Source organism: Tubulanus polymorphus, chromosome 8 (genome assembly GCF_964204645.1).
Source record: "Tubulanus polymorphus chromosome 8, tnTubPoly1.2, whole genome shotgun sequence".
Taxonomy (NCBI): domain Eukaryota; kingdom Metazoa; phylum Nemertea; class Palaeonemertea; order Tubulaniformes; family Tubulanidae; genus Tubulanus; species Tubulanus polymorphus.
The window spans coordinates 10,699,069-10,716,111 of record NC_134032.1 but is presented as its reverse complement, the minus strand read 5'-3'; the positions used below and the strand labels follow the sequence as shown (position 1 = coordinate 10,716,111).

The 17,043-nt window shown below is 36.3% G+C and overlaps 1 protein-coding gene across 2 annotated transcripts; it reads left to right on the top strand.

Moving 5' to 3' along the window:
* The first annotated feature begins 1,128 nt into the window (after window positions 1-1,128).
* LOC141910235 (uncharacterized) lies at window positions 1,129-15,953 on the top strand. 2 transcript variants are annotated; one of them, XM_074800952.1, is made up of 13 exons: window positions 3,894-4,126; window positions 5,200-5,385; window positions 7,779-7,893; window positions 7,965-8,145; window positions 8,228-8,338; window positions 8,433-8,522; window positions 8,617-8,683; window positions 8,802-8,864; window positions 8,958-9,033; window positions 9,137-9,217; window positions 9,305-9,370; window positions 9,468-9,574; window positions 9,736-15,953. In XM_074800952.1, exons 2-9 carry the CDS (start codon window positions 5,374-5,376, stop codon window positions 8,964-8,966), a joined length of 648 nt encoding a protein of 215 aa, XP_074657053.1. In that variant the 5' UTR covers window positions 3,894-4,126; window positions 5,200-5,373; the 3' UTR covers window positions 8,967-9,033; window positions 9,137-9,217; window positions 9,305-9,370; window positions 9,468-9,574; window positions 9,736-15,953. The 2 variants fall into 2 exon arrangements, with proteins under 2 accessions (XP_074657054.1, XP_074657053.1); XM_074800953.1 differs by lacking the exons at window positions 8,228-8,338; window positions 8,433-8,522; window positions 8,617-8,683; ... (4 more) ...; window positions 9,468-9,574; window positions 9,736-15,953 and adding exons at window positions 1,129-1,217; window positions 1,954-2,032; window positions 2,209-2,247; ... (1 more) ...; window positions 3,382-3,500; window positions 6,890-7,456 and having other exon boundaries at window positions 3,889-4,126; window positions 7,965-7,987.
* The last annotated feature ends 1,090 nt before the right edge of the window (window positions 15,954-17,043 follow it).

The following is a 17,043-nucleotide window of genomic DNA, read 5'->3' as shown; positions in this document are numbered from 1 at the left end:
GCAATTACCTTTCTGAAGAAAAGAAAAAGGACAAGATTTACTAGAAATGAAAAAAAAAATATTCAAAGGGAGAATATTCAAAAATAATGTAGCGAATGCTTTAAAATTCAAAATCGGTGCCGGCTATTGATCTGGAAAAAAACGTGCAGTCCGTAATGTAAGAAAAAGTACTCACAAAATAATGAAATGAATTTGAGAAGCAAATAAGATTTAAACATGTGCTCTCATGAGTGGTGCTCCAGTGAATAAGGGGGTTATGCGTGCGCTCGTGTTTAAGTCGTGAAACAAATTTAACAAAAAGGTGGAAGCCGTTTTCTACCTTATCGTCCAGGATCAAACCCATTGAGGAACGGGGCATGGTTGACGGATGACAGCAATGTCGACCACCTGATGTTCGACAGTTTGCGGCAGCGTCGACACCTCGACACCCAAACGAGCCGACACAACCGAGTTTGAGTTATTACTTAAGTTTCGGGGCATAATTGATTTTGAAATATTTCATGCAGTCTGGAAAATAACCGACGAATCGTAGTATCAGTGAAAGTGGTAAGATTGTTGGCTAATCTGTAGTGGCAGTATTTTATAGTATAGTAACACAACGGTCCTCGTCAATACACGCTCCCCATATCGCCCGTTCCACCTGTTGCGCCGTTCGAAATATCGAATACATATACCGAATATCATTGAAATATCAATCAGAAGCAACAAGGTAGGCCTACTGTGAGTTATTTTGCTTGTTTCTTCTGTTTCTGGTTATTCCACCTGATGATGGCTGCTAGTCAACAACCGAAACGCTGTGGTTTCGTTTCAATGAATTATATCGATACGAAAAATTCGAATTGTGGGACTTCTTCGATTGTTGACAATGATCGATGTGATCTGTGTGCTGGCCAAAAAAAACACACAAACTGCTACCAACTGCTTTGTTACAAACAACCTTTCAATATTATTGTTATCCAACGGGCTACTCCCTGGCTATCAATCAATGTACATAAACAGCATTGTAACGATATATTCACCGTTAAGTCGCAAACAAATGTATTTGCAATGAAAGAAGCAATGGATTTCAGCATTAACATAATAAAACGAAATAATAAAACTGGTTTTCTGATGAATGCGCTTTGCAACATTGATTCATAATCTGCGCAACCTGTTTACAATTTCGTTCCTAAAGTGTAGAAGGAAAGGACTCCCTTGAAGCTATCATCGCGCGCAAGGTATGTACGCACAGCTTCGAGATCAGCTAGTTTTGAATGGCAGACGATCATTGTTGATCGATAAATTGCATACATATTATATCTATGATTGTAATACGTGATAATTTTTCGATTTCTTTCCGTTTCATTTTCGCTTTCGATTTTTCACTTTTTTAGAATTCCTCCCTAACTAATAAACGATGCATTTATAAATGGACCATAACAGAGAAAAATTAATTTAAACGAAAAAACCTTTTCGTCCAGCTTTTTTTTCATGATAATCTTTCGATTTTCTTTCCTTTTTCTCATCACTTTCGTTTTCTTTCAATAGATTTAGTAGATTCATTCGCTCCTTTTGACCAAAACGAAACTTACAATGCTAATACGTTTTTGCTTGGGCGCAGAATCCTTTCATTTTTTCTACCGAGTAAAAACGAGAATATTTGTTTTGGCTTTATGACTTTCCATATTTACGACATGATTTTAAAAAAATCAACTTTCGTTTTCGCTACCGCACGAAAAAAAAATACAGAACAAAAACGAAAAAATTTCTTGCCCTATGATTTTTCACTTTTGCGTCTCGATGGGTGCCATTTCTAGTACTCCTCAGTTCGTTAGAATTTCCAGCGTCTTGTATCGCAAAAATGACAGTTTTTTACTTAAGAAACGAAATAAAATAATTCGAGTACCAGGTACCGCGAAACGTTTAGCAGAGTTGTTTTCATATTCTAAGGAAGTCCCATTCTTAACATTCCAGATAAAAAATCTAGGAAGAATGAAGTTTCACGAGCCATTCAAAGTTTACGTCTTTATTCTGGTGGTTTTGTTCGCTCGAGGTAAGATTTGAATCGTTGAATGAATGCATGGAATGCGGTTAGTCATGGCCGTTATTCGGTTTTCGCTCTTTTTGCTAAGCTGAATTTGCAGCGATATCATTTCCCGTTTCAAAACGACACAGAACATGCCTTAATTCCTGCTTTTTAAACTTCGTGAGGATATCTTATTTTGCTAGAAAATGAATCGATGACGACTCAAAGCCCAGCAATGCAAGGTAAATAGAGAAACAAAAGTGATAGATTAGCCCAACCGAATTATACTTTAGATATAGAAAAACGTAGCTTTCGGTTCCGGCTCGCACATAGGATTCATGAATAACTGAATCATCAATCTTGTCGAAACTATAAAATGCCCTGTGGGTGAAACCGAGCCATTTTAGTTTTTAGTTCCAACGATAGTAGAACATGTTTCAGGAAATTTCTGTTTTTCGCAATATTCGTGAAAAACATAAACCCTTTCGGTGCTGACTTAAATAGACGCACTGGAAGGGTAAAATGGCAGCATTAGCAGTATTAGTTTACCTCATCCTTCCCGACAGGGTTCTGAATCTGAGGGCAACGAAATAAAACATTTTTTCACGTCTTTTTTGGGCGACAAGACAATTATTTTTATTTTATTTACCGCGCTATCTATGTTATTTCGTGCTGCCATTTTGTCGTGCTTATTTGGGTATGATTCGTAAATTTAGATCCAATTTCCTCAAGTCAGACATGTTATTACATGTACGTTTATATGCGTCTATTCCAGCTATGTGCATCATGGATAGTTTGATACCTTGTATCGGTAATAAGTTGAGCGGTTGGATCGATACCCTGAAGAAGGTATCGGCAAATGCTGATGATTCTGCTCAACTACGCAAAGCACTTTGTGTCGACCACAGGTATATTATAAACAAAGAATATCAATGCATTAGAATCTGGTCTCATTGATTGATGCTTGAAATGTATTCGATGTATCTGTATCTAAACATAATGAACGTATGAAAAAAGATACTGATACTGATACTGATGCTGATACTAAACGTATGAAAAGAAAAAAGATACAGAACTCTATTTGTCGCTTATTGACAAGCCATGATTCTGATAATAGCTGCTTAGCTTCTTGAAATGAACACCATTTTTGTGTTTGGGCTAAATTCTTTTGAATCTGTGATAAAATGATCACAGTGTTACGCATGAACAGCTGTATATAACCACTGGCCGAGTGGACGGGGCTTTTTGGTCTACTGGCTAGCACGCTTGCTTTCTACGCACGAGACCTGTGTTCGACCCCGGGTGAGTAATTTGAATAACAGAATTTGATTGACGAATAACAATAAGTCATTGCATCGCAAAATCTTTTTTGACAGACGAACCCTGGAAGATGACATCAAAAAAGGAGTGGCGTGTGGATGATTGTGTTCAGCTGATTTCAACGCTACGAACATAGAAACAACCATTATATCGACATTGCAGGGATTCTGCGCGGGTAAAAGCTTTGATCGTAATAGAAGATCTTTCGAAAATTTTCGCCTGCGTGGAAATCGTGTGTATCTATTAAGGCAAAAATATCATCCCTTTAAAATTTGTTTAAAATTTGGAACCCGTAAAGCTTTTTTTATATCACTCTCATTATCTGAAAAAGAAGACCTGAAACCACGTATTTTTGAAATTCCCGATAGAGCCAAAATGAATTGCTTTAACCCGGTTTTCACGGTGGTGTATCCATAATCACATGGATGCACCATAACCAGGTAGAATGGTACGACTTCCCACGCGACAATCAAGAGCTGACCTAATATGAAATCTCAAAAATGATCCGCATTCGTTCGACTTGTTTTTATTGTACCAATTCGTGTTCTATTTTTTGCCATTAGGAGGAGCTCAAGCGCACGAGGAACGTTTCCTGTGTATGTGGAGTGGAGTGCCTCGTGTTCTGAAATGCGCCGATGATGCGAACCAATCAGGATTGGACGCCTTAAACGCCGGTTTAGCCCTCGCGATTGCAAAAGGTGTGCCGTTAGCGAATAAGTTTGCAGCGGGTAGCCAACACATGCAGACGGCTATAAAAGAAACTTTCGGCCTCGTGAAATCCTTCTGCGATGCTATTTGGAGGTAACCAGGCGTGTTGTAGACGATCAGAAAGTTTAAAGTAATCTTATCACTTCCCACTGAGGAAAATATTATTACATAACTATTAATCGATCTATAGGCCTATCATCCTCCCTCGACAGCGATTCGAACCAGATGGCATCGCTACACTCAGCCACGGCACGAACCCCTGCCACACTAGACCGGGTGCGCAGGTACATGCGCAGCTTTGCCGCGCGAAAACCTGCGACACCAATCAGATTGCTCGTTGTATAATCGCTGAGGTGAATTTCATTTCACAGAAGAACTGTAAATGGGAAACCCGGGCTTTAATAAAACGGGATATGTGATTGGCTAATAATTCAATTCAATTCAATTCAATTTAATCTTTATTGCACCGTAATATACAAATGACATTATTGGCTTTTTACAATAAAGAGGAAAACAAAGAAGAATACATGTATAGTATATATCAAAACCAGATAAAATTTATAGCACTATGTACAAACATGATAAGATAGGCAGATACACTCGTTTCTCTATACTATGACTAGGATTCAATAGTCCGAGACGGTTCATATGAGTAGGCTATGTACAAGTAAAAAATCTGATTCAGTAAACAACGTCATATCATGTCATATACATACACATAGCTGAATCTAGCAAGAAGCCTTTATAAATTTCCCAAGGCTATACGCCATCTGTACAGTTGACATAATGATTCTGAATTTACACTCACTTGAGGACCTCCTGCATTCCGGAAAATTTCTATATAATACTTCAAGAAGAGTTTTTCTATTGTCAGACAACTTTGAACATTGCATAACAATGACATCATCTAAGCTGCGCATGTAGCTGCGCACTCGGTCTAGTGTGGCAGGGTTTCTTACCGTGGCAAGGTTCGAATCCCTGCCGGGGGAGGATGTATCATCATAAGTGACATTATCATCATCGTCATCATTATCATCAATATTCTTTATCGTTTTATTCGTTATTATTATTGTTATTATCATTATTAGCATTTTCATTATCGTCATCGTCGCATCATCATTATCATTTGTATTTGTAATTTCCATTCGATGATAACTGTTCTTTAGGAATAAACTGATGGTCATGGTTTCGAAGATACCGGACTGTCTGCTCAAACGAGCACGCTTACTGCCTCTTACGGCAATTATCCCAACCCACAATCCGTCCATATTTGACAATTGAGAGTGAATTTGCGCCTAGCCTACCGCCGCTCATCGACGTCAATTGTAAAATGTTACCCGATGTGGCCCAACGTAAGTACATTTCGATTGGGATTGGGAACAAAACAATTCAGGGCGATCGATCCACGTGAGAAATCATTTTGGAATCGATAGATTCAAAAGATAATTTTTTTCATTAAGCATCGATATGTACTCGAATAATGAATTATATAATGGGTACTCGATCTTTACACGTATGGCAGCAAAAGGTTGAAAGCCTGTTTTGGTCGATGGCTAGTGACGTCATCAAGATCGCCTTTTTGTTACTCCCACAGCTAAACAACTCACTTTTAACGGTTAACCGCTGAATTTGAATTTTCTGTCAAGTGTATTCTTGCTGGCTGTTGATTAAAAGATTGTGAATCATGTTTTCCGAACGTGTTAAGCTTGTCTCCGGACCAGTTGGTGGGAATATTGGTTTGAAAAAAGAGGTAGATTGCAAGATTATAAAAAACTCACTGGGTAACACTGGTGAACGCCGCGAGGATCGTACACGGTGGTGCAGGCGAGGCGTCGCGACCGCGCGGCGGCAGGGCTTTTTAATTTTGGCTTTTGCCAGTTTTGGAGTCTTGTTATTGCCACCACGGCCACGTTACCACCACACTCACATTGTCGCTAGGCCTACTGTACTGCCACTACTTTACTTGCTTGCTACTTACTCGGCTAAATTAATTTGTCTTCATCCACGCTTACTTCCCCCCTCCCCCCCCCCCCCATGTTAACAAGTAATTTCTGCCAACCGAACCACCAGTCGCAGTAGCCGTAGGCAGTATACTATAGTGCAGTAGTGGGTACCCAGTGGCATGCCATTGCCATGCCACTGGGTATAGGCCTATGTTGCCCGTACACAGTTACCACCTACTAATGTCTATTTATTAATTGATGAGACCTGTTTTTCTTGGATATTTTGCTTACTTTTTGGGGTACATACCTCATTTATGTCTTAACAGAATGCCAAAAATCGCGGACAACAACTGAATATCCGATATATTTCCAGTTCTGTACCAATTAGATGGATTGGCAAAAAGACTCCTTAAGTCCAATTGAATGAGAGAGAAAATCCTCCATTTTGTGAAATTTCTTGAATTTTTACATTGTCACCATGCCTACGAAATGAAGTTATTTTTCTTGTGGGGTCTCAACAACTAAATCAGGGTGGCGTAGGCATGGTAACAATGTTCAAATCCAAGAAATTTGACAAAATGGAGGATTTTCTCTCTCATTAAACTGGACTTAAGGAGTCTTTTTGCCAATCCATCTAATTGGTACAGAACTGGAAATATATCAGATATTCAGTTGTTGTCCGCGATTTTTGGCATTCTGTTAAGACATAAATGAGGTATGTACCCCAAAAAGTAAGCAAAATATCCCAGAAAAACAGGTCTCATCAATTAATAAATAGACATTAGGCCTTAAATATTCCAACAACCATTCCAAATCCAGCAACAAAAAATAAACAATAAATTTTAAGGCCTCGAAACAGAAGAATGGTAGTTCCCTGTATTCAGAGTCAATGAAAATGTATTTCTTGTTGCAGATAGATAGCCTAACCAATTTCAGGATAAGTACTTTTCATTCCTTTATTTATATACGTAGCCTAACTGTTTAATCCTGGCCCTGGCCACTGAGGGTGTATGCATTAGGTCTGGTCCCAGTTTCACTGAGCTAGTTAGCCAACAATTAAGCTGAGAAATTTTGTTAAGTGGCAATTCAGGGGCAGATCAGGAGAGTATACAGGGGTGTAGACCCCTTAAAACTTTTAAGTCGCAATGAAATTTAAAGGAAAAATTAAAAATATCAACAAGTATTTTTAAAAAGCTTATATTCCAAAACATGTTCTCTGTAGGCCTACTTCCAAAATATAGGTATTATGTTTTCTGATGATCTGGTGCCCTTTTGATTTTTAATTATATATGATACTGATATGTATGCCCTATTTTGGGCTGCACCCCTCCCTGAATCAGTCTGCCTGCAATTAAGAGGATGTTTATAGATAATTTGATTTAGAGGAATCTTTTAATTTAGTGCCTGATGTTAGGCCTTCCACAGCCTGGTAGAGGTGGTTTAGGTGAACAAGTTAGTCTTCACACTGCAGGACTTTTAGGTGAAGGTGAAACTGGCCCTTGTTTATGCATAGGCTACTGTGTGTGCACGCTTATCTTTATGCTTATTCAATTAGAATACCCATGTAGCTACCAAATAAGCACCGCTTCAGAGGATTTTAGAAATTTTCACTTCAATAACACTGTGTTCTATTTTTGGGCACTAGCTACTATTATGCACAATTTTTTCAATCAATTCTATCACATTGATATACATATATGTGTCACTTCTTTTGCATGTAGTAGGGTCTTACAGTAACCAGTGTGCTCTCTCACACCTCCCTGTGATATTGGCCTGAGACTGACAAATAATCTTTTTTGTAGCATATTGGTCTCGTAGCAGACAGCATTTTAAAGTATGCTGGGCTAGATGGTGTAGGCTTATTTGAATGGACAAGGATCGTGTGCCCCGGAGGAACCATTGAAACATTGATGGAAGGTAATTTCTCGGTTCAGTACTGATTTATATTGTTCATTTTCATTGGGTTACTGATTAGTTGTATATTACAGAATTGAAAAAGGTGAAGATGCTGAATGTGGAACAACTAATCGTCCATGTTGGAACAAATGATATGACGCGTGATGTCCCGCTTGAGATTGTTCTGCGAAGACACGTTGAATTAATTCGATTGTTGCTCTATAAATGTACTGGGACCATCATTGTACCAGCTCTTTTTCCTCGATGTGATGAGTAAGTATCAAGAATAGATTTTTCTTGAAGTACTATATTTATGATCGATGTAATGATTTTTAAATTTCTTTCTTTTTTAAAGTTTCGATGCTGACACAAAAATATTTCATTACAATGAAATGCTGCACCGCGAATGCTTTACACTTGGTGTAAAGTTCGTTGATTTTCACTTCTCAAGAGATCTCCTTTCACCGTAAGTAATCGTTTAATTTTAATAAGCCCAGTAGGTTATGTGCATTTTTTCGCGATTTAAACTAACTTGTTTTTTTCTAAATTTTGTGATCTAGGACTGACTTGTTACACCCCAGCCGTAAGGGAAATCAGTTCATAAATAACAGGATAATGGAACTACTGCTATTGAAAAATGAAGATGAAATGTACGTAGAATTGCATTATTTTATCCAATTACCAGGTATGCAAACTACATAAATTTTATGATTGTACTGGAAATAATGAATGATTCTTAATCAGGTGCCCTCAATACTTTCCATATGAGATTGAAAAGATGCAAAGAAGTAGAGCAGTCCATCGACGAAAGGTAATCATTTAGCATTGATATCCTAGAAAATGAATGATTTGCAATTAGTTTTTATAACTTGAATACGAAACCACTTTATTCAAAATCCTTGCATTGAATTAATGAATCATATTGATAGCTGATAGCAAAAAACAAATTGAAGGATGATCAAGCAAGAGCATGGGATGATTCAACAATAGTGGTAAAGTTGTTTTCCTAAGTGATTTGTACGTGATTTATCTTTATAAAGTTAGATATATTTTAACAGTTTTTTGTATCCTTCAATCCAGTATAGCAGTTTTGACGTTGCGCATCATACAAGGAAACAATTCTGTTGTGAAGATCAAAGAGCCTTTTTCACATTCGACCAGGTACATATCATCTCAAGAACTTATGATTTAATATTAGTTTGGTCACTTTTATTTCACAATTACCTAAAGGCTGTGCATGCACAAATCTGTCTTTTTTTTCCAGTACATGACTAAAATTGATGTGGCTGGTGTTGCTATTTGTTTAAAGCCTCAATTATTTACTCCTTTTTATCAGACTAAGAACGTGAGTAATATGTTTCTCGAAATGAAATTATAGAAATTCATTGGTATTGGTATGATTTATGCTGTAAAGCTTTGTTTTCATATTCAGGGATGCTACAATAGAAGTTGTCACAATACTAAAAGATTTAACAGAAAAAGGAAGTCAGTGGAACATGTAAGTTTGATGCCCTTTCTGCGAGATGCGGGTTCATTTTTGTTATTTTTGCTTAGATGTTGAAGCAAAAACAGATTAATGTGCTCTTCCACATTAGGTTATTCATCCACAGACGGATCCTGCTGACTCGACATGTTTTTGCGGAGTTGAATTCACCAATTGGAAAGATCTTCTAGACCATGTTAGTTTAAACCATACTGAAATGTAAGTACAACATAATTCAATTAATTTAGTACCTACAAATCTAAATGACTTAATGCAAATGACTCAGAGATACCCATGTTTTATGTTAGGCCTATATGGGTAATTTCATACTCTATCTATTCATATGTCTAAAAAAAGTGAGTTGATAATGTGTATTTCAGGCGGACAATGGAGGAAGAAGGAAAGGACGCGGCTTGTGACAATTTCTCGGAAGGAACGATAGAGGAAGCAGAAAAGATGCAGGAAGATAGTTCGAAAGAAAGGATAGAAAGATTAAAGATGCAGGAAGATAGCTGGATGGAAAACAAAAAACAGCTAAGTATCACAGGTGGTGGAGGTATCGAACCAATCATAATTGATGATAGTGATGAGAATGATTCTGATGATGAACATGTATGTAGAAGAAATTTTAGTTACAATCCAACAGAAATGTGCCTCAATGACTATCAGTTTTTGAAAATTCCTCCTGTTATGCCATCAAAGGTCACGTCATTCAGAATTTGTGACATGTCTAATTCATGTCATTTGGCTGATGATGCCCCCACTATGCCCCACAAAAATCAGTTGGAGGACATAAAAGCACAGATGCAGTCAAGGATTGTCCGTGACCCTTCCATTAATATCCATGTGAGACTCGATACAGGCTGCTATTCTATTGATCAGATTAATAGGTTTCTTTTCTTACATTATGCTAAAACCAAACAACAAGATCTTTTTGCCATGAATCTTTGGGTAAATAGTAAGCCTTTAAGCCCCACTGATTCAGTCGATTGGGAACAGATTCAAGCATTTTCAAATATGCTCTTTTCCTTAAAACCCTCTCAACAATTTCCAGTTGGTAATAATAATAGCGTATCTGTATCAGAACTTCAGACGATGACTAATCAAAAATGGTTTGAAGGATCTGTGTTAAATGCTTTTGCATCTATGATAAATGAACAGTACTGTAATATTCATGCATTTATGATGCCACTTACATTTGATGCTAAGAAATATGTTTCAAATTTATATAAAAGATTCGGTCCTAATCCACTCATAAGTTGTGATAAACTAATTTTTTTCCTGCATGTTGGCACCCAAAACGATTTCGTATTTCTAAATTCTTATGGACATGTTGTTGCCAATCATTATGCACTAGCAGTTTTTTACCCAAAAAGTAACAAACTGTGTTATGCTGATACACTAGCATGGGATTGTCCAAGGGAATTTAAAAATCATTTAAGATCTGTTTTGAAAGGTTTGAATTGCCCTGATCCTGTTTATATCCACCTCCATGATCCTCATTTTGTTACTGAAAATTCAGTGCATGTATGTAGTAATAATTGTACTAGTTATTACCCACTCCAATCATGTTCATCTGTCTGTGGCCCTGCTACATTAATTGGTGCTTGCATTGCAACCTATTATGAAAAGGATATTTCAAGTGTATTTTCATCTCCCAATGAATTATCTTATCTTAAGAACATTTCTAACTATTCTGATTTTGTTAGATTGATATTGATTAATTGGCTTATGAAACATCTAATTGATATTACTCAACTCTTCTCAAAGTCATCTCAACCTACTGCTAATAGTACTACTTTCTCTAAGATATCACGATTATCTCGCAGACAGAGACATAAACGATCAACTGAGTCAAATAATACACTAGCTAGTTCTGAATTAAAGATGTCAGACTCTTATATTGCCCCTAAAAAAAGCAAATCAGTCTTAACTACAGCCAAATCTAAATCTACACCAATTTTGAATAATGAATCAACACTTGAATCTACACCAATTTCGAATTATGAATCTGCAGCAATTTTGACTAATGAATCAACACCAATTTCGAATAGTGAATCTGCACCAATTTTGACTAATGAATCAACACCTGAATCAACACCAATTTCGAATAGTGAATCTGCACCAATTTTGACTAATGAATCTACACCAATTTCGAATAGTGAATCTGCACCAATTTTGACTATTAAATCTACACCTGAATCTACACCAATTTCGAATAATGAATCTACACCTGAATCTACATCCTCAATTTTGAATCCTCAATCCTCATTAACTCTAAATTCAGCTGAACCATTAACTTCCCATATTAATGGTTCTAAAACTACTATCTCCCATCGCATCAGGAGAGGAAAGCATTATCTTGAAGTTGCTTTTCATTCAACTGGCAGTAAGACGAAGTATAAAAGTTTTCATTGTACAGACCAAGGTACAAATGACCAGGTAGCCATTGACACTATCAAGAAATACCTCAACAACCAGAATCCACTTAGTGATGAATGGGTTGAAAATGGGGAAGTAATGACTGGTGCTGACACAAAAAATTATTTCGATAGATTCACTTTTGATTTTACAAAAACAGTTCGTCTGCATAAGAATGTGCGGCCTTCATTTGTTGGTAACCAGACAACGATGAAAGCTTCCTTAACATTAAAAAAGAATTGGCAAACCCATAGATTAGATAATAAATTTGAATTTATTGAGCCAATTGTTGAGGATACTTCTCAATTTGTGGCTGCAGAAATGCTCATAAAATGTTCGTCAAAGTCTTCAGTTTGTAAATCATCATGTGGATATTATCTTTCAAAGTTGAATATGTCCAGTAACATCACTAATTGTCCCTCATGTCAAATTGACGTTGTTTTAAATGATAAACAATGTATTCATTGCTCCATTACCATGTCTAACAAATGGAGGAAAAATGCTGATGGTGAAACACTTTGTTCCAACTGTTACAACTATAAGCTGAAGAATAAACGTGATCGTCCTGTGAAGTTAAGGCAGCAGTTTGAGCCAAAAAAATTAATTCACCCTCATTTTATGTGTTATTGGGCAACAAAACTTGTATTATTTAGTACTGATTTATCCAAGTGGAGAATCTTCAGCAAACCACTTAATGGTCAATATCATGACAATATTCCTTTACAAATTAAAAAGCGACCTAATTTATCTACTAGAGATAGATGGGATGAAAATAGAGTCATGATGAAAGCCACAGCAATGAAGGTTCTTTCTGCCACCAATGCTCACAATAACCTTCATGTATCAAATGTAAATGATGGCGCCGGTCATGACCATACCCTAGATCAAATTTCAAATAGATTGAAATATATTGATAAATCTTCGATAAAATTACATATGAAATCTCAAGACGAAATACCTATTCTAAGTTCTGATTGGAGAAATACTGAAAAATTATTAGAGGGTAACTATGAATCTGTCCTTTTATTTCAACGAGGGGATGCCACACTCAAACGTAATTATCACATTATTCTCTCTGATCCTCGTTCTCTGGAACATTTATCCAACTTTGGACAATCTGTCATTGGTATTGACGTGAAACATGATTTCAATTCGTGGAAATTCAAAACTTCATTTGTAACTTTTGCAGACAACAAAAATGAAGGACGTATTGCTGCTGCATCAATTAGTAGTGATGAAGGGGGGGCTACTCATGCAACTACCATCCAGTTAGTTCTAGCCAATACACCATGTAAAGACGAAAAATGTAATCATCCATCTGAATTCTATATATTTAATGATGGCAATGGTTTTTTCAGAATCAAGCCATGTTCATCAACATCTAGATTTTGTCCTTTTGTACAACATGATAAAGATGCAAGTCTAAAGCAAGGAGCATCTGACAATAATCTTAAATCAGTACTATGTAATTTTCATGTCCTGCAGTGTATTCGTCGCTTCATGAATGAAAATCAAGAACTTCGCTTATTTTGCAAGCCTCTAGAAACTGGTTTCAAATGCATTATGAGATCATGGGATGCTTCCTCTAGAACTGATATAGCCAATTCATTTATTAGTTTTATTGAGAATGATATTTCTTTAGACCTTATGTCGCAAGATACAAAAACATTATTTATTGATTACCTAAAGAAGAATTGGTTTAATTCCCAAATTTGGTCTGATGCATTCAATGCTGAATCAATTTATCAGTCAGACCAATCTAACAGAAATAACCCTTTGCTATTAACTGATAATATTACTGAGCGCAAATTCAAACAAATAGATGATGTCTACTTAAGTGGACACCTAAATAAACTGATATCATCTTTTGTACGATTACTGTTTGAAAATGTTTTTAATGATGAGATCAAAGCGACAAATATGAACAATCTCCAATTTAAGCAACTTGACCAACGAGTTAAGAATATACGTCACCTTGAAAAGATAGAAAAGTGTTGCAAAAGAGCCTTTGATTTATTACAGAATAATGAGATTTTAAAATATGATGAAGAAACTAATTGGTTTGTTGTGAAGAGTTCTTCACGAAAGAACTTAAATAGGTTAGAAGATAATGATAATTTTTTCAATGGTGATACTCAATATACATTCAATCAGCTTGATGTTTTAGAAGAAAGATTCCCCGATAAAGTATCAATATCCGAGGAACATTCATATGACATTTCAAAAAAATGCCGAAGGTACATAGGAAATTTAGATTCAATATCCAGTCGTATCTTATTCAATTACGTTATTACAATCGTTCCTGAAAATTGTCTTTCATACGTAGATGGTAATTGCCATTTAATCAATTTGAAACTAGGTATATGTACTTGTGAAGCTTTTATAATGATTGGACAACCATATTTTTGCAAACATCTTTTTGCCTGTTTTGCCCAAAAAAACAATATAACCACAACGAAGGCTTTAATTGATGCATATAAATTCCACATTGTGGAGCCTCTGCCAACTTACAATTTTACTCGACAAAATATTTCTGTTTCATCTACCCTCATTGATAAGTTAAAAGATCATTCCCACATTGCTAGCTCGAATGATATCAATGCTGCTCGGAAAGGGCACATTCTAAGTATTTTACATAATGAAAGCCACTGTGGAATTAAGTTAATAAGCGGACGACCTGCCAAACGACAACCTCACAATATGGCTCATAGGCGTGCTGAGGGTCCAATCAAGGACAATCAGGTTGCCATAAACCTTCCTGAACTTGAAGTGATAGACCCTTACTGTCCTAAGGTTACAATGCCTAAAGATGCTGAGAATGCAAGACACGGAGGGCGAAAGATAATTAGACCTGCTAACAGAGGTGTATCCTTTTCTGCTATGGTTGAAAATGCTGCTATCAAACTAGGTAAAAAAGCTAAAATATCAGAAATTGAAACCATAGACTCCACTGATCCAGATCCTGGCAATGATATCGAATTTTCAGCAGATATTTTAAGTCAGAATAAATCATCCTTACCAAAAAAATCAAAAGATACCAAACCAAAAGATATTAAGTCAATACCAGTTGTTAAAAATGACTCGAAGTCTGTTTTATTTGAAAAAAGTATTGTCTGTTCCTTTTGTATTAAAGACAAAATAAATCCTCCATATCTTTGTTCATGTCGCAGGGAACTAGATAGGCACATATCCACTTCTCATTCATCTTTGAAACCTATCTCATGTGCTATTTGTTGGGCAGATGGGGTTATTAATTCATATGCAAGTGAAACATTCCTTCAAAAGCACATTCGTATTGAACATAATCATCATAAGAAAAAATCTATTGTAATCGATTATAATAATAGAGATGATTATCTCAACAGTTCTCCTATTACAGAAATCAATAATTCCAATTCTGAAAAAGAATTAGAAATTCTTATAGATCAACCTGGAAATGCAGGCCTCCAAAACCTAGCAAAATTGAAACTAGATAATCTTTTGTCATCAAAAGTTGAAAAAACCCCTTCTCGGTTAGTTGCTGAAACCTGCCCTGTCTGCCACAAAAACTGCAATGCTAATCCTAAGAAAAAGTCCACATTCTCAATTGAATGTGATAATTGCCATAGATGGTATCATTGGAAATGTGCTCCAATCAATGAGGCTCCTCCTGAACATATCAGGTGGTTTTGTTTTCATTGTGACCCGATTTCCTAAATAGTTTGTATAGAATATTATTGATCGGGTTTCGAATGAATCCCTGACGTTAGAAATATTTTCATTTCCCATGGTGAACGTAGAAGCCTATAATGACCGTCACTTAGTCACCTATATATTTACTCGATTATATATAAGGTTAAGAAGCGATGTATATGCACTGGTGTTTATAGTGCTCTATTTCAGGTTTTTTCTTTCAGGAAAATATATTTTGTGAATAGATTACCGCTTGATTTTTTATGTTACAGGTTACTGCAAAATCATCAGTTATTGTGATGCGTGCCGATGTCTCTGGATGATTCTGACCATGTCTAGAACTTCAACATCCTTGACTTATCATCAATTGGCAGCAGTATACATACATGCATGTTCAGAGAGTGTATGAAGAGAGTGTATGGACACATCAACCTCGGTTCAAGGCTGTCCCTGATTAAATTGTATAATCCATATATAATATATATAGATTGGTCCCATTTTAACTTACTCAACTGCTTGAATGTCTTGTTTGTTATTCGTAAATTTTCACTTATTCATTGATTGTTTCTGTAGAATTTTATATGTGATATATAAACGTGGAAACCAGGGCCCATTGCACTATGAAAGACACTTGACATTTTTTTGGGACAGATCTTTCTATATGTTTATGTCCTCGAGGCATCTGAAGTTAAGAAAATTCCCTTTGAAAACTGGAAATGACATAATGAAATAAGTTGTGGAATGTTTACAAATGACAAAATGAATGAATTTTGCATTCCTAAGGCCCTATATATTTACTGCAGTTAGTCCTGTATGTCTTTTTTATCGCAATTTACTGTGGTTTATTCCTGTTTGTCCTGTATGTCTTTGTGATCGCGATCGCAATTCATTGGTTGCATTGTTTACTGTTAGTCCTGTATGTCTATCGCAATTAAGTTAGTCCTGTATGTCCTGTATGTCTTAGTTAATCGCAATTCATTGGTTGTTGAATTGTCTACTGTTAGTCCTGTATGTCCTGTGGTTTAGTCCTGTATGTCTTAGTTAATCGCAATTCGTTGGTTGAATTGTCTACTGTTAATCCTGTATGTCCTGTATGTCTATCGCAATTAAGTTAGTCCTGTATTTCTTAAATAATCGCAATTCATTGGTTAATGAATTGTCTACTGTTAGTCCTGTATGTCCTGTGGTTTTGTCCTGTATGTCTTTGTGATCGCGATCGCAATTCATTGGTTGCATTGTTTACTGTTAGTCCTGTATGTCTATCGCAATTAAGTTAGTCCTGTATGTCCTGTATGTCTTAGTTAATCGCAATTCATTGGTTGTTGAATTGTCTACTGTTAGTCCTGTATGTCCTGTGGTTTAGTCCTGTATGTCTTAGTTAATCGCAATTCGTTGGTTGAATTGTCTACTGTTAATCCTGTATGTCCTGTATGTCTATCGCAATTAAGTTAGTCCTGTTTGTCCTGTATGTCTTAGCTACGAGCAATTATCAAACTTGATAATTGCTCGTAGGTCTTAGTTAATCGCAATTCATTGGTTGCATGGTTTACTGTTAAAGCTGTATGTTCTGTATCTCTATCGCAATTTCATTGGTT

Coding starts and splice junctions, on each gene's coding strand:
- LOC141910235 (XM_074800952.1), top strand. Junction 7,894..7,964: donor CATTGAAACATTGATGGAAG/GTAATTTCTCGG, acceptor TGTATATTACAG/AATTGAAAAAGGTGAAGATG. Junction 8,146..8,227: donor CTTTTTCCTCGATGTGATGA/GTAAGTATCAAG, acceptor TCTTTTTTAAAG/TTTCGATGCTGACACAAAAA.